The sequence below is a fragment of the Musca vetustissima genome, unplaced genomic scaffold (assembly GCF_032173495.1).
Source record: "Musca vetustissima isolate MV318-11 ecotype Yass unplaced genomic scaffold, APGP_CSIRO_Mvet_v1 utg46834, whole genome shotgun sequence".
NCBI classification, from domain to species: Eukaryota; Metazoa; Arthropoda; class Insecta; order Diptera; family Muscidae; genus Musca; species Musca vetustissima.
The window spans coordinates 107945-127027 of record NW_026889345.1 but is presented as its reverse complement, the minus strand read 5'-3'; the positions used below and the strand labels follow the sequence as shown (position 1 = coordinate 127027).

Below are 19083 nucleotides of genomic sequence, written 5' to 3'. Positions count from 1 at the left end.
AGCATTGCTCGATTCATGTTCTGAACTAAATTTTATTTCTGAGGAAACCGCTAAGAGGCTGAAACTAAAATTTAGACCGTTTTCTCAAGAAATCTCTGGAATTGGAGAAGTTCGAACAGCAATAAAGTTTTCTGTAGAAACTACAATAAAATCGAGAAGTAGCTCATTTGAATGGTCCTCATGTTTTGCTGTTACCAAAAGTATTTCGTCTCGTCAACCTGGTGAATTGATGAACACATCACAATGGAAGATTCCCCAACACATAGAATTAGCAGATCCGCTTTTCTACAAGCCACAACGTATCGATGTGCTTCTAAGTGCCGAAGTATTTTTTGATTTGCTGCTAGATGGTAGAATTTCATTGGGAAATGGATTGCCGTGTCTCACGAATACAGTTTTTGGTTGGATAGTTGGAGGTTCGTCGCCCAGTCGTCCAAACTCAACTTCATTAACATGTAACTTAACCGTAAGTACACATGAAGAAAAAATTGATGAAATATTGAAACGTTTTTGGGAAGTTGAGGAGTATTCCAAGTCACCCAACCCATATACAGAAGAAGAACAAGCATGTGAAGATCATTTTGTCAAAAATAGTGGTTTTGACTCTGAGGGAAGAGTACAAGTTCGACTTCCATTTAAGAAATCTCCTAAATGTCTTGGTAACTCATTTGAAATGGCTCGTAGACGTTTTTTATCGCTGGAAAGACGACTTGAACGTGACTCTACTTTGAAATCGATGTATGTAGAATTTATGGAAGAATATGTGTCTCTTGGCCATATGTCACCCTACACCCAATCGTTGAATGATTCGCACTATATTATACCTCATCATTGTGTTCTCAAGCCCCAAAGTGCTACTACAAAAATTCGTGTCGTATTTGATGCATCAGCTCGTAGCTCGTCGAATCATTCCTTGAATGATATATTGATGGTCGGTCCAACAATTCAGCAGGATCTGATCACCACACTTTTCTCGTTTCGATTGCACAAATACGCTCTCACTGCAGATATTTCAAAAATGTATCGGCAGTTTCGCATAGATGAAAGAGATAGAAGATATCAACTCGTATTGTGGAGAAGTAACAAAAATGATGAACTCAAGGTATTCAAATTGAACACAGTAACTTATGGCTTATCGGCCGCCCCATTTTTGGCAATTCGTAGTTTGTTTCTCATTGCAGATAAATACAAAGATTCTTATCCCCATGGTTCGGAGGTCTTACGACAAGATCTTTACGTCGATGACGTACTTACAGGCGCCGATAGCATTGAGACTCTGGCTCTTAAAAGAGACGAGTTGATCCAAATATTGAAATGGCATGGTATAGAATTGGCAAAGTGGAATAGCAACCATGCGTCGCTCACTTCGAATGATGTTGAAGAAATCATCATAAAAACATCGGATAACGACATAACTAAAACATTAGGTATGTCCTGGAAACCTCAGCAAGATGTTTTCCTTTATAGATTCGAGTTGCCCGATGTCACAAATCCAACTAAAAGATCAATTTTGTCGATCGTATCCAAAATCTACGATTTGCTTGGAATTTTGAGCCCAATCGTTATTCGTTGCAAAATTCTTCTTCAAGAATTATGGGTTCAAAATATTGGATGGGATGATCCTCTAAACGATCATCTCAAGGCTTTGTGGCTCCAAATCAAAGAAGATTTATCGTACATCCATCAAGTAGAAGTCCCAAGATATGTACTTACGTTGTCCAATCGACATGGCGAAATACATGGTTTCGCAGATGCTTCTCAACGTGCATATGGTTGTTGTATTTATTATCGTGTCTCAGAAAATGGTATGTACAAAACCACATTACTGATTGCCAAATCGAAAGTAGCTCCTATCAAAGCCCAATCTCTACCTCGTCTCGAATTGTGTGCTGCAGTGTTACTCAGTAAAACGTGGCTCAAAATCAAGTCTAAAATTGAAAATTTCGTCTCATCGTTGTACTTTTGGACAGATTCGAAAATAGTACTCCAATGGCTCAAAATGCATTCGTCAACTTTGAATTGTTTCGTGGCAAATCGTGTCTCTGAACTTCAAGAAGAAACTCGAAACATCATTTGGAGACATGTCCCAACGAAAAGTAACCCAGCTGATATCGTATCTCGTGGTTGTTGTGCTCAAGAATTGTCGAATACCATCTGGTTTCGTGGCCCATCGTTTCTAGAAGAAGATGTCTCAAATTGGCCAGGAGCTGAAGACGAGATGACAATTGAAGTCCCAGAACGCAGAAAAGCCGCCGTCTTTAAAAACACAGCCTGTGAAAACAATGTCATTAATGACATTCTGGATAAGCAATCTTCATATTATAAATTTATTCGAATAATTGCTTATGTTTTTCGTATTTTCAACAGGTGTCCCATAAGTCGTTCTTTGAAGGTCAAAGATGTTGTCCACATAGCTCCTAAGGAACTTGAAGACACCTTTTGGAAGGTCATCTCACTGGTCCAGCGGTCATGTTACTCATCGGACATACAAGCAATTAAAAGTGGAACCGTCGCTCATCCATCTCTGCAAAAATTAACCCCATTTTTGCACAAAATGAAAGTGGGAAATGAAGAGATCAATGTTCTTCGAGTTGGCGGACGTTTAACAAATGCTCCGATTCCGTATGATGCAAGATTTCCTGCCTTGTTGCCCAAAGACCATCGATTCGTCATTTTGTTTGTCGAGCATTTGCACCGAATTCATTTGCACGCCGGTCCAAAGGTGTTGTTGAGCATTTTACGCCAGAAGATATGGATAATCAATGCCAGAGAAGTAGTTCGAAAGATTGTTCGAAATTGCGTGCATTGTTTTCACTACAAGCCAAAATTGTTGGGGCAAATAATGGGAAATTTGCCAGTTGATCGTCTTAGAGCTCAACGTCCATTCTTGGTAACTGGAGTTGACTTTTGTGGCCCTTTCATGACGTCATACAGAATTCGAGGGAAGTCACCCTACAAAACCTACATCGCAGTTTTCGTTTGCTTCAGTTCCAAAGCTACCCATTTGGAACTCGTATCGGATTTGTCAGCAAACAACTTTATATTGTGTCTCAAACGATTCGTGGGAAGACGTGGAATTCCCCAGAAACTCTTTTGTGACAACGCAACTAATTTCGTAGGAGCTTGTAACAAACTGAAAGAGCTCAAGGAATCATTTTTTAATGATGAAGTTGTCCAAAAAATGAAATCGATTTGCTGTCAAATGGGTCTTGAATTCAATTTCATACCCCCACGCGCCCCACACTTCGGTGGATTGTGGGAGGCAGCGGTAAAATCCACAAAAACGTTGCTCAACAAGAACATAACAGAGTCGTATCTTACATTTGAAGAGTTGCAGACCCTGGTAGTCGAAGTAGAAGCAATATTGAACTCTCGTCCAATTGCTCCCATGTCAGACGATCCCAACGACGGGGAGGCGTTGACACCAGGTCATCTCCTTATTGGTTCATCTTTGGTGGCAATACCTGAACAACAACTTGATGTTACCAAACCATCGTTGCTAAATAGATGGCAACGTATTTCGTACCTGAAACAACAGTTTTGGCAAATGTGGTCCAGGGATTACCTTCTGTCTCTCCAGCAACGGTCAAAGTGGTTCACCGATGAGAAGAATGTCAATGAAGGACAATTGGTCATCATACACGAGGACAACACACCCCCTCAGCAGTGGCTCTTGGCTAGAATTACGAAAACAATACCCGGTCGTGATGGAAAGGTCCGAGTGGTCGAGTTGAAAACTAAAAATGGAATATCGTGTCGCCCAATCCATAAAATAGCCCCTTTACCAAGCCCAGAAGATGTTTGAAATTTTGGCATTTCAACGGGGGGAGGATGTTGGAGGAGATTATTTTATATATTTTTATGTTTTATTATTTTTATTATTTTAAATTTTAATTCATTTATTATAATTTCATATTTTGTTCGGCCCACCTTAATGTTTTTTGTTAATTTTAATAATCGGCCCACTCTAATGTGTTTTGCGTTCCCTTTTGTGTCGCCCTTTTTTGTCGTTCGTCTTGTTAGGAAAGCAACAACAACAATATTCAAATATTGTTTGAATATTTGCTTGTTACTGCTTTCCTATTTCTTCGTCGTAACAAAACAACAACAATGCAGTGATCAGTCGTTGACTGCATTGTTGACAGTTTTATATGTATGTATGTAACATACTTATTAATAACTGTCGTTTGTTTTGTTTTGATCGTTTATTACTTTTATGTTTCGATTTCGTTTTGTTCCATTTGTTTTGTATGTGGCCCTACAAGAAGGGAATGTAATTATGAGTTAGTTGACTTTTAACCGGCATACGGAGCAACAAATAAAATTGTGAAAATTAGTTTTAAACTAAAAATACCAAACGCGTTTTCTTTGCGGGAAAAACAAATTAAAAACCTTTCTGCGCAACAGGTGGGTCTAGGACCAATATTTCGCTGCGTTACAAACTTTTGGGGCTGCACAAAACTATAATGCCCTGACTACATAGTTGTGTAGGGTATAAAAAGTATGTGTTGCATCAATGTTGCTGTTTTGTTGGTGTCTTCGACTAGAGTAGTCATTATGCAGTCGGCAACATAAGGCAGTTATACACAATGGCGTAGCTAGCTTACGTTTCATGGGGGGTTGACTTTTTTAATATGGATAATGTATATTTTTATCAACGCTACAGAAGTTTATTTTCAAAATAAATGATTTCTTTGTCTATACAACCCTATCTAAGCCCCTGCCTCTTTATCCTCATATTGGAGTCTGGCCAATTATTTAGGAATTTTTTAAGTTGCAGTTTTTTGGTGTATGATTCCACTTTTTTGCTGTTGTTGTTTTCTCGCTAGTTTGGAAATTTTGCCACGAATTACTTGCATAAAAATATTTATATTTTTTTCATGCTAATCAATTTCAGTTTAACTTAAAAATTCAACAATTCATTGTAAATTGTTGTAAGTACTGTTCACCGTGCGTAGGTGGTTAGTTAGCTTTAGGGAGATTTTCATAACACTAGCTCAAATATAAAAATAAATATGAATAAAGTTATGCCTGTCTGAATGAGGAGCGATGAGAATGAGAACGAACGTGATGCGTTATTATTAAAAACGTTTTATATGCATGAGAAATGTGTGTTTAGTGAAGTTTTGTGAAGAGGCAGTTTTGTGGCGGTTTTATGAATTATGTTTTTCATACACGTTGCAATAAAACCTATTTGCGTTTTAAATGTTATATGATTGTAGATAATTGCATTGATGTCTAGATTGTTATGTAAATTATGGCTAAAAATATTCAAAAGCTTTACATAAGGTAGTTCATCTATAAGGGATCTTTATAAATTACACTAGGCATCAAGATTTTGGAAGTTGGGAAATTGCTTGTGGGGATTAAAGCCCTTGCCGGAAAGGGAAAATTCGTTAAATACCGAAAATTCGGTGGGAACATGCTGATCAAGACCTAAAGATATATGAAAATGGGGCGGGATCTTTATCAAAATCAAAACTTTTGTTGTACCCTCCAATATCCATTCAATGCTCCGAAAATAGTTCGCTACCGTTATATGTGAATTATATCAAAACATAAACCATATTCGGCAATGTTGTCCTCCACTTGATCTTTCCATCTTATTCGTGGCCTTCCCCTTCTGCGTGCACCATCAGCTGGTTCGCTTTTATATGCCTTTTGGGATGGGGCAACTTCGTCCATTCTCACAACATGACGTAGCCAACGTAGTCGCTGCCGCTCGATACGTCCGACAATGCCAATGTCCGAGAATAGATGGTACAATTCATGGTTCATTCGATGGCGATATTCACCGTCAACGCAGATCAGTCCACAGATCTTTCGGAGAAATGTTCTCTCAAATACTCATCTGCTTGCGCAAGTACCCATACTTCAGATCCACATAACAGCACGGGTAGTATCAGCGTCTTGTAGAGTGTGAGTTCGGTCTGGCGGGAAGTGGCATTGTTTCTAACCTGCTTACATAGACTATAGTAGCATATGTTGGCCAACACTATCCTTCTCCGAATATCAAAACTGATGTCATTTGATTTAATTATGGCGGTACCAAGGTATATACAATTTTGACTACCTTGAAGTTGTAGTTCTCAAGTTCCACAGTTGGTCCGAGTGTACTGGACGTTTTGCGCGTTGATACCATCAGCTTTGTTTTCTCGCCGTTTACTGCCAGATCCACTTTGGCAGACTCTTTCTCAATTTGTTCAAAGGTGGCTGTTACCTCTCGCAATGTTCGACCCATTATGTCGATGTCATCGGCGTAGACGAGTAACATGTGTTGTTTGGTGTTCAGAGTGTCATTTCTGTTCACCTTTGCCTCTCGTATGACCTTTTGCAGCAGGATGTCAAAAAGATCACACGACAAATTGTCATCTTGTCTGAATCCTTGTTCGGTATTAAAGAGCTCCGAGAGGTCCTTTCCGACCTTAACTGCTGATCTTATGCCAGTTAAAGTTATCCTGCAAAATTAATTCGCAGGATTCTGTACGGATAGGGCTGTCGAATGCGGCTTTATAGTCGACGAATAGGTGGAATGTGTCGATGTGTTTTTCGTGGGTTTTTTTCAGGATGTGGCACAGAGTGAAAATCTGGTCAATGGTGGATTTGACAGGTCTGAAGCCGTATTTGTGTGGTCCAATAATGACATTGACCATTGGCTTTAGTCGTTCACACAGCACGCTGGATAGCACTTTATATGCGATGGGAAGGAACAAGACATATCGTATTGTCTCCTTTTTGTGCACGGGACACAGGATGTTAAATGTCCAATCATTGGGCATCCAGATTGTACTAATCAGATGGTGCATGCTCCTTACCAACATCTGACACCAGTCTTGAATAGTTCGGCTTGTAACCCATAGGATACCAGAAGTTTTTCGAAGGCAACCCTATCTGGATTGCCCTATACGCTGCGTTTTTCACATCGATAGCATTACGACACTCTTGATCGTACCATGGGTTTCTTGATGGTGGTTTTTGGTACCCAAGTGTTATTTTTGCTGCAGTTTGTAGGGAGTAAGCAATTCTTTGCAATTGTGCTTCTATACTAGTATCAGGGCAAGAAGTGATTTCGTCAAGCAGTTGGGTAAGTTGAGCGGAGTTGGCTTCTGCTATCTGTTGTGTTTGCAGCTTTTCGACGTCAAGTTTCCGTGTTGTGTTAGATCGCATCTTTGCTGCAACATTAAGACGAGTGCGAACCTTAGCTGCTACAAGGTAGTGGTCCGAATCGATATTCGCTCCTCGGATCGATCGAACGTCTAATATAGTGGATGAATGCCTTCCGCCTATCACAACATGATCAATTTGATTTCTCGTTGCTTGATCAGGAGAAATCCAGGTGGCCTTGTATATATCGAGATGCTTGAACCCATATTATTAATGTTTGTTGAAAAAATATCAAATTGGAGTCAATTCGGTTGGAAAATGTGCTCAAATGTCGAATGGAAGGAGGTTGCATTGTATAGAGTCTACCCTAAAATGGACCAATTACAGCCATATTGAATAAAAAATGTGTTCAAAAGCGTTAACATACTGGGGGGTTCCGTTATAAAGATTGTACCCTGACACTTTGGCCAATTATATCGAATAATGGGGGCTAAGGTTTTCCTCGAAACTTGAGTCAAACTGGATAATTTTTTTGTAGAGAGATTTTTACCCTTTACGAATTCAAAATTACAGCTAATTTGGTTAGAAAACGTTACCAAACCCCCCAAAATACTGAACTTTGAGAGATACTATTGTTGACGTCCGCACGGCCATCAAGCAGTACGTGGGTACCACACTATTGACATCGATGACAACCTCATCGATTTGGAGCTGTAAGTCATCGGTGTCCTCCCATCACCATAAAGGACCAAAAATCGGGATCCTCCCATCTCCAACCACTTCTTGATCAAGTAGTGAACCCAAAAGATCGTCCTGATCTAAGATTTATAAAAACCCCCAATCAACTCAATAAAGATACTGTCGCCTGGCAGGTCTGATTAAAGAAAAGTAAAAATTTAATTCTTTTAATTGTACCTATACATCACGTGAGTATAACACGTATACTTGTGGTGTTGTGTATATTTATATGTGTTGTAGTTGTTACTTTTGCCGGCAACTCCACATTCAAAGGCTCTAAACTCGTCTGAATTTAGACTTCACAACAGATTCTACGATCCTATATATGGTCTATACCGAAAAATGAACCGATATTTCTCATTTTCAATATCCAATATGAACGATGTCAATGCTCTATCTTAAATATTTGGAGCGATATCGTCAGCACACATACAGACTGAGGGGGTCCCCGGAGAAAATTACGAAATTTTGCAAATGGAGGGACAAATATAAACCCCACCTTATGGTGGAGGGTACAAAGACCTACACTCTACGGGTGCTATAAAAAATATTCTTAAAAAATGTCCTATATGGCTGAAAAGAAATGTCTGCCGTCTCTTTTAAAATCCTGAAATACGTGCCAAACAAATTGCACCGAATTTCTGCCCTACACATATCAGACATTTCATACCAAGCTAATTTATCGTAAGAACAAAATTCTTGGCCAAATAATTGTAACGAATTTTTAAAGTTTGGCGCTTTTTTCACTACAAACCTCAGAACAGACTGGACATAAAAACTAAGATTCTTAAAAAAGGAAAAAAAACACATAAATCAGTTCAATGGCAGGCCAAAAGGTACAAATTGAGGCCTATAACGTTTATAAAGAAAAAAATCCACAACAACAACAAATAACGTAACAAACAATACAACAGAAATTAAACAATGCCTATACAAGAAGCTTGCACACAGACACATTGCTACATACAAACCTGAGCCTCTAATTTCGAAACCCTTTCAAGAAGATGCTGTGAACAAAACAAACGGCTGAAAAAAAACACAGCAACTTAACAGAAACTACATAGCAAAACAATAAATCAAATGAGAAGATGAACAACAAAAAAAATACCCAAAGGAAAATGAAGAATAAGAAGAAGCTGAAAACCCCCATCAACTCTCAACTCTTATCAGAAAAACATAAAATGACAGTAAAACCAAAAAAACTCCATAAAATGCAATCAACATTTAAAATGAAAAAAAAAACAGAAAAAAGAGAATAAAACGAGAAACATAAAGAAGAATATCAGAAGTAAAAAAAAAACGCAAATAACAACAACAAGAAACAGCACATCTTCAAAACCACTCATCTAAAGAACTGATAGCTTGTCATTTTACTTTATATATACATTTGGTTTTTTGGGTCCGGGTATAATGTACAAGTCTTGTCAGCAATACTGTCTGTCTGTATGTGTGCATGCATTGGTGTTACCAAAGTTTCTTGCCAATGTTGCAGACAGAAAAAAAACTTTTGTCTTCCATCTGCAAAAAAATACACAGCCACACACATGAGAGAACTCATGAGTAGTTTTTCTTCTTGTTTGCAATGCCCACTTGGGTGCTTTGCACAGCACAGCTTTATCCGTAAGTTTTCTTTTATATTTCTCCAGCGCTGCAGTGTTGTTGTCCCCTTGTATTTCCAGTTTGTTTACTTCATATATTCGCTTGGGCTTCATACACCAAAGAATCGCAAATAACGATACATACTCACCCGGTCACACAAAACACAAGCTCCCCTCAAACGTGTATGATTGTGGCCTGTAATGTGTTGTTTGGTGGCATCCAGAAAAAAAGAAAACAGCATAAAGTCAGCCATTTTGTTTTTCTTCTTTCTTAAAACCGACTTGTATGTCGTTGTTCCTCGTCTCTGTGGATGCAGAGAGACATTGTCGTGGTTGTTTTTGTGTGTTTGTTTTTTGGGAATTGGGAGATTTGGTTGTAACGCTGATCTTATAAGACACAAAATGTAGGGATTTATTAATAATGGTTTTTGAGAATATTCCTTTGAATAACAAAAAATATTGGTGTTATAAAATGGACACTTTTATTTAAGATAAATAACATAAAAATATAAAATGTATTAATAAAATGTTTATATTCCGAGTTTTCCTGGTTTTTAGTTCTATTTTTAAATTTACAATCGTTTTTTTATTTGGCTTTGCCTTGTTTTTTTTATAATGAATATCCCTTCTTTCCCCATAGCATCGGTTCGTTGTAATGTTTCTCTTTAATTGAAGCAAAACATACAAAAGACTTAAGAAACAAACATTGCAATAAAATGTAGCATACTTTTAGGATGAGTATATAATGTAATTTCAATGAAAAGAACAGCAAAATTACTGTTCGGCGAAAAAATCTACTTTTCCAGCCCGGTGGTCGGAACCAAGGCCTATTTTGAAAAAAAAAAAATGATATCAAATAGTTGAGGGTTCACTGAATCCGTATATTTCCCATAAAGTAAATTATCAGTTTTACCTACAGATACCAGCGCCTTATTCATGATCGTACGATCATGTCCTTATAACGACAGCTAGCTGAATATAGAGACAATTATAAAAACCCCTTATTTAGCTAACAATTTGTTCCGAAAAGTATTAAATACTGAAATTCAGTTTGCTGAATATACAGAAAATTATAAAAATCGTATATCTAGCTACATTAGTGTGGAAAAAATTACGTAAGCTACCTATTAAGTTTGCTGAATATAGACATAATTATAGAAATCTCCTATTCAGATAGTCTAATATGGAAAAAATTCGATAAAACACATATTCAGCTATTTTAATTTAATGAAAGATATAAAAACATCAATTCAGCTACCTAAATTTACCATTTAGTTAGATAAATTTTTAGAAAATCATGTTAAATCCCAATTCAGCCAGCAGAATTTAGAGAAAATTATATAAAACTTCTATTCAGCTAACAATTTGTTCAGAAAATTATTTAACTCTTTAATTCAGCTTGCTGAATATATAGAAAATTATATAAATCTTCTATTCAGCTAGCTGAATTTAAGGACAATTATCTAAAACCCTTTTGAGCAAGCAAATTTAGGGCAGAACGTTTTGCAAAATTACGTTAATTCCATGTATTTAGAAAACATCAATTCAGCTAACTTCATTTACCATTCAGTTAGATACATTTTGAGAAAATCGTATTAAATTCTAATTCAGCTAGCTGAATATAGAGAAAATTATATAAAATCATTATTCAGTTAAAAATTTGATCAGAAAATTATTTAATTCTTTAATTCAGCTTGCTGAATATATAGAAAATCTTTTAATTCTTCAATTCAGCTAGCTGAATTTAAGGACAATTATCTAAAACCCTTTTGAGCAAGCAAATTTAGGGCAGAACGTTTTGCAGGACTTTCGACAAGCACGTCAATTCCATGTATTTAGAAAACATCAATTCAGCTAACTTCATTTACCATTCAGTTAGAAACATTTTGAGAAAATCATATTAATTCCTAATTCAGCTAGCTGAATATAGAGAAAATTATATAAAACCATTATTCAGTTAAAATTTTTTTTCAGAAAATGATTTAATTTTTGTTGTCTTTAATTCAGCTTGCTGAATATATAGAAAATTACTTAAATCTTCAATTCAGCTAGCTGAATTTAAGGACAATTATCTAAAACCCTTTTCAGCAAGCAATTGACATATAGTCACTATAAGCGATACCAAATATAGGGCAGAACGTTTTGCGGGACTTTTGTCAAACACGTCAATTAAATTTATTCACGGAAGGCAAAGCCGGAACGCAAAAATTTTTAATTGGATTTTCAAATAATAAACCAGAATTTTGCGTTTGAAGAAAAAAACGGCAAAATGCGCACATGAACCCGAGTTGGAAGGGGGATATGTTTTACAAACATATTCCTCATTTGATTTGACTGCAGACAAGCCATCTCTTAAAATACTAGACACAAACGAATATACAAAGTTCTCTCTCCATGATAAATGTTTTTGGTCATAATTAGAGCAGAGGGTTAAATAAATAAATAAATATCACATAAAAGGGTTTTGGGAACATTAATTACGATTCTGCAAGAAAAAAATTCTATAGCGGTTATTTTTTTGAAACGAACTAATCAAATGGCGGGTCAAATATGAGGAAAAAATACCTTCCCCGAAACTTATGCCAACACTTACTTAACTTAGCTGACTTGTTACAAAACGGTTGTTCCATAAGCCGAGCTTAAAAAAGATTTCCAAGCGCATCAATCTTGTGCGCATTTCATTCAATTTGAAAAACCATGTTCCGAAATGTTGTCTTCAACTTAATCTTTCCATCTAATTCGTGGTCATACCCTTTTGCGTAAACCATCAGTTGGCTCGCTTTTATATGCCTTTTGAGTAATTATCATTCATTCGCACAACATGGCCTAGCCACCGTAGTCGCTGCAGCTCGATACGATTGACTGTGTCGATTTCCTTCTATAGATTGTAAAGCTCATGGATCATTCGATGCCGATATTCACCAATATTCAACTTATGCCAATATTGATAGTTTTTTGGTACGCAAACCCATTAGAATTCAAATATTAAATAATTTTTTATAAGAATGTGTGCTAAACAATGCGAACCCAACATACCAAATTTCAACCAACATTACCCAAGATGAGACTAACAATAAATAATAATAACTAAACTTAGGATCCTGGTCCAATTGCTGGTAAGAGTTAACAGCAAATAATTAATCATTCCATTACCCAAAAAATTGACATATGGCGAATTTGTCCTTTTGGGTTTTTAATAACTTCGCCAAGAGTAGATGATTATTTTTAGTAGATGATTGATCTCCTGCTGCCTTTCAAATGTAGATGACAGCACCATAATCTAGGGCTGTCATCTACATTTTCCTAGAAACAACACCTCCTTAACTATTTGCAGTGGTTGTAGTCCTTGCTTATTTATAGTTGCAATTTTTCTCTACAAAGCGCTACTACTAACCATCGACCCACTATCACGACTTATTCCCATATAACGGCTCATTTTCATTATTCTGGCATATTTTTAACTGAGTTGACTTTAATTTGAGCCTACCAGGAGCCTACCAGGTTCTGAAACATATTTTTTATAATATTTATGAGTTTGGTATACGAAAACTTTCATGGTTATCTTCAAATTACTAATTATTTTCATCTTCATTATATTCACCAATTGCATCTATTTAATTGAAAGCCTTTTCATGTTGACACATGTCAATGTTATGAAATGTGGACTTTGACCTGCTGTAGCCTTTCGTAGGCAATGCCGCTGCCATCTACATTTCCCTAAAAGCAACAAATCCTTAAATATTTGAACAGGTTGGAGTTCTTGCTTGTTCAGTGTTGCAATTTTTCTCTACGCGGCGCTATTACTAACTACCGCTCATTTTCGTTATTCTGACATATTTTTTACTGAGTTGACTTTAACTTCATGTTAAAGGTGTAGGTATTTTAAAGCCCGTCGGAACTTTTTCCAGCCGAAATTACTATTTTTCAGCATATGATTTTTAAGTTCGCCTCATACTGCAGCTTGAAAAATAATTACTATATCAGCATACATGTTTGTAGGATCGTTGGATAGAAGAGTTTTGAAATTTTGCACATATATTGCTACTACTTTTTGGATGTTTGGTATTGAATATATCGGCCTCCTTTGGTGATCACTGAGTAGAAAATCTCCCTACTACAAATTATAAATAATGATCCAAGTTTGCGGGTAGGCCCTATATAATGGTATTTCGTATTTTGGAAGGATAATCATTGAAAATCTCCCTACGAAAAATTTTAAATATTGGTCCAATTTTTCGGGTAGCTTCTATATAATGATATCACCACCTTTATTCGGTAATTTTGACTTGATACCAACAATTGTCAATATCGGTATACGTTTTCGTACATATATCTTGTATCGACACATTTTAGTAATGATGGCTGTAATTTGTAATTTATACATTAAATTTATACCTTTCACCATACTGTGGTACATGGTATTATGTTTTTTCCGCATGGTTCCTTTTGAGAATATTCATAAAATCACTTTCTAAGTCGATTTATGCATGGCCGTCCGTCCATCTGTCTGTCCATGTTAAATTGAATTCGTCCGATTTTAGGAAAATAGCGCTTCAAAGTCCCTATATAGTCTACGATTTGCACGAAATTTGGCATAGCGTACTGAATTCATTATGTAATGATAAGTGGTGAGTTTCGGGAAAATCGGGCCAGATTTAGATATAGCTCCCATATATATTTTCGTTCGATTTTATGTAAATGGTGCATCAAAGTCCATATATATCTTTCGATTTCCACGAAATTTGGTATAGCGTACTGAATTGAGTCTCGAATGATGTGTGGTAAGTTTCGGAAAAATCGGTTCAGATTTCGATGTAGCTCCCACATACTCATAAATACACGATGTTACATAAATGGTGCACCAAACTCCAAATGTTTTATGGCTAATAGAGGGTGTATACACTTTGACACGGTTAAACTGGTTGTACACCCCATGTCCGATTAACACGAAATTTTTCACAACGTTTCAAATGGAGACTTGAATGACGTCATTTCATTTTGTGGAAATTGGTACAGATGCAGCCATAGCTTCCATATGTATTTCGATTGAAATTAAATTTTTAACAGTGCAGCGTACCGAATAGCGTATATTAATTTTGCTATAAAACGTTTTCTATAAATTTGTCCCATGAAATCTGCCCGAAAGAAATTGTATTTATAATAGGTTATATAGGTATTATATAGTCGGACCATTCTGACTTTACTACTTTCATTACTGGTTTTAATTATGGAATTTTTAATTGTCCATTTTTTTAAAATAAGTATTAAGACTTTTGATAAAATGTTGATCAGAATATTTTGGTGGGCAACAGCTTCATTATAAATTATCTAAGAATTCTCAATTAAATCGAAAATTACAAAACAATAATTTAAAAATGTATTTATCAAGTTTTTTTTGTATTATGAGTTGTAATTTTATTTATGTATATAATTTGTTTTTTTTTTTATTCAAATAGCATATATTGAGAGTATGACACTGAAGATGTTACTACGATTAAGTAATCTCTGAATATGCTGAATTAATTTTAGTAATTTATAAAAACAAAAATATTTAATTCTACATATCAATGTTGATAAAAAAAATGATTATTGTTGGTTTGGCATATCCCTCCATATAAGGGCAGCGACTCATTGTCAGTATTTTTGAAGTTATAACGCATTTTTTCATAGTATTGTTTATTCAACTTTTCTCATCGAAGTGACTATAATATGGCATATAAGATTCCTGATGAATGAAAATATTCTTTACATAAATTCTTCAATATAGGTATTTTTCTTTTTAAATAGCCCACATACAAATGTACCGTTAAATTTTCACTTCGACAATTTTCCAACCTGAGCGTATGTAAATTGAAACATTACTTTTGTAAGAGCATGGACGTAATGCAATAACATAGTCCCCATATTAAGGTCCCGACCGATTCAAGGAATTTGAATGTCCTCGCAGCTCGCTCAAACTTAACGACTGTTTCACTTACTTGTTCATTAATTCTCGAGTGATTTTTACCTTACTTCTTCATTTCATTTCGCTTCAATTAAAAATAATTATAATACCATTTCATTTCTTCTCTTGCCTAAAAGTATACTTTAGATTTTAAATCATATTTCCTCTATGAAAATGTTTAATTCTAAGAAAAGAGAAGTTCCATGCAATGTTACTCTTAACTCATCACCACAAACAACAGGTATTACTCTGACAAGAAAAAAATTTCCCAAACAAGTTGTGGCTTAAACAAGAGAGTGTTGTTGTTGTTCTCTCACTCTCTCGCCCAAGTGTTTGGTGGGCAAATGCCTAACAACACAAAACCCCTTTTTTATGTTGGAGGGAATTTTTACCTGTTGTCCAGCCAGGTGAGAATAGTGTTTAACATGCTCTTAAGTTAAACAGACGTTGTGGCGCAAAATTCGTACGAAGACACGAACAACGAGTGTGCATTGTGGTTTAAAAGAAAATAAACAAAAAATGTGTGAATAACAAATTATTGAAATAAAGGCAAATATAAAAAATAAACGAATTGAATGCGAGATTACTGAATTTTATAAATAAAAATCGTAATACCGATATTACAAAAATATGGAATTTAATGAGATTGTGTGTATGTGTTACCAATTAAATCTCAGCCATGGTAAACTGTTGGCTGTCAAATCATAAGTTATGATGATATTTAACTCTAAACTGATTTCTGTCTGTGTGAGTGTGTAATAGAGCGCGACTCTTCTGCCGTGTCTTGAGACATCTTCTAGTGTGAAAATAGATACGAATAATAACAACAACAAAAATCACACAATACATAAAACGTAAATATTTAAACTTTTGACATTTGAAGTCAAAAAAAGATCAAAATGTAATTATAATTATTTATGACAAAGAAAAAATTGTGGATAACAAATTTTGTGGAATTAAAAAAACAATAACAAAATAAAAAAGTGCTATTTATGTGACAAAGTGTTTTAATTTATTAAAAAAATAATTTTGCACCTTACCTTAAAATCGATTTTATGACCAGTTGCGAGTGTGTGTTTTTATTCTGCAAGGGCATTTAAGTAAATAAGGGAAGACCTCCTCATAAATTTGTGCAAAAAAGCAGGTGCATTTTTCAATACGCATCGAAGTGGTTCCTCCAAAAATATAACATATGTGTTGAAAACAAACAACTATACAAAAAATTGTTTTTTCGTAACGATAATAATAAAAGAAGCGGCTTTTGCAACCCTTACACTGAGGACTTAACTCAAGTGCAGCAATAAAAAATAACTTTTAAACAAAGCCTTACAAAAGAAAAAAAACAAACCAGGACGGGGGATGTTCCCTGCTAAAAAAGAAAATAACGTCTGCTTTTTTGGATTCATGCAAGAAAAGAAAAAATAAAACAAAGAAAAGAAGGCAAAAAAGTGTATTTACCCAAAAAAAAAAAAAAAACATAACTCATACCCCAAATGCATTTAACTGCTATCGATTGGTTTTGCAAAGCTTAAAATGTTTGCAATCAAGCATAGTACAACAACCACAGCAAAAATAAATATAACTATATAAATAAAAGCAAAATAAATTTAATTACAACAATAACAACCCCTTAACAAATTGTCTACAATTGTGCCAGAATTTTATACTACACCCTGAAATAATTAGCAAATAACGAAAATCACATAATGGCTACAATGGATACCGTAGCCATTAAAACTGCACCACCCCATGCGCCTTTGGCCTCTGCACACCATCACCATCAACCACACCAGCCCCATTTGAAACATTCCAAACATAGTTTGGCTCGTACCCATAGCAGTAGTAGTGGTGGTGGTGGCAGCACCAGCAGCAGTACAGCCAATAGTGTTAACCCCAACAATAATTCCAGTTCGACAACGAAATCTGTTGTTGCTGCAGCCACCGTCAATGATGCCATCTACAATAAATCAAGTATTGGCGCATTTTTCCAAACTTGCAAGGTAAGATTGCATACATCAGTAGATGCTTAGATATGTATATGGAAGGCAGTGGCGTTGCCTTAAGAATTACTTAAAATAATTTTGTGTAGATTTGTAATTTTCAACATTGAAAATGGTGACTTAAAAATAAGTTAAAAAGTCTTTAATACCCTTCGACATATGGTGTCCGTTTAAAATTCCTTAAATCGGTCGGGACCTTTATATAGAGGGACTATGTTTTTGCCTTATTTGGTAGTTTATTGTCCATGCTCTAAAAAAAGTTTCAAATTACAAACACTCAGGTTATATAACTGGGTTACTATCAAATTTAAACATTTATATAAAATATTATAACGTAAACAATATTTCAATTCTAGTTTTTAACAACAATTGTTAAAAATATGGCCATTAACCTATATTGAAAAATTTCTGGAAAAAACGTTTTTTATATTGACCTGAAATCCGACATGCCAAATTGTAGCCAATGTGATGAGAAAATTCGAGTATAATTTATTAATACCAAAAAGGGGCGGGACCTTTATATGGTGGCTATATCAAAACTTGGTTCCATATATAAAAAAAAAATCTTCAAAAAATTTGTCTTATCCCGAAATGTCAGATTATTTTACGGCGGATGTGTCAAAACATCGACCTGAATCGATTAGTCTTCAAGAACCCTATATACAAATTTCACTCATATCGGCCGGCAAATCCTGCTAAATCATTCAAAATAACGGCAGCTACCCTAAAAAGTGCACCGATATATACCATATTTCAAATCGAATGTCAAATTTAATAAATTCCGACCACATTTATAAAATTTAAAAAAAAAATAGGAAACCATTTTCTTCCATGTGGTGAAGCAGAAAAATGAATGAAATTTTATTACTTTGGATCGAGTGTAAAAATAGCTTAAATCCATAGGACTTCCAGGAGGACCTATGGACAATCATTAAAGAAATACTACGATGACGCATTTTATTCCCCGAAAATACGCAATGGTATTCAAAATATCTTAAATTGGGGACGAACTTATAGGACCTACTTTGGAAGTTTTTTTTTAACGACTTATTTTGTGCTCTACGAACAGGACCTTCTTTGGAAAAAATTTCAAGGTCTTAGTTAAGGCTCCAAGGGCTGAAAAATTAACATAAGATCTTCAAAATACGGAAAATGGGGCTGTAACTTATATGTTGTCTCTCTTCTAGGGATATACAATTTGGAGACTTTTGATACATTTTTGTTTTGTTGTATATATCGGCTTCCACTAGCAAGCTTACAGGGCCATATCCTTCATATTGCATTTTACATTATGCATGGATTTACATTAACGAGGATTTACATAGCCTCACGAATTATATTTTTATGAGGTATTGAATTATGGTGAAGGGTATAATAATTGCGGTCCACACTATCTGAATATGAAGCCAACAGATCATTTGATTTGATCCAAACTTCGGACATAATACAAAGTCTGCAGACAAATTACACTATGGCACAAAGTGGAGGTCATGGTGTGGGGGTATCTGCTACCTTCCTCACAAAATGTCAACAAAACGTTATGTCCTAAGAAAAGATCACAATTTTGAAATTTAAGTATGAAGCGAACGGGTTATCCGATTTGATTTGACACAAAGTGGAGATAACCTCCTCAGGGGGTATCTGGTACGTCCCTCACGAAATGCCAACAAAACTTTATGTCCTAACAGAAGATCATAAT

At 35.4% G+C, this 19083-nt stretch overlaps 2 protein-coding genes across 2 annotated transcripts in view; both read left to right on the top strand.

Annotated features, from left to right (window-relative positions):
- The first annotated feature begins 229 nt into the window (after positions 1-229).
- Positions 230-3805, top strand: LOC133337077 (uncharacterized). Its single transcript, XM_061545342.1, has one exon. The coding sequence runs from the start codon at positions 230-232 to the stop codon at positions 3803-3805; it is 3576 nt and encodes a 1191-aa protein (XP_061401326.1).
- Positions 3806-17090: 13285 nt separating this feature from the next.
- LOC133337078 (inactive ubiquitin carboxyl-terminal hydrolase 53-like) overlaps positions 17091-19083 on the top strand; it is a 108023-nt gene continuing 106030 nt past the window's right edge. Inside the window, exon 1 of the mRNA XM_061545343.1 lies at positions 17091-17384. Within this exon, the coding sequence (XP_061401327.1) occupies positions 17091-17384 (294 nt within the window). The remainder of the gene's footprint in view (positions 17385-19083) is intronic.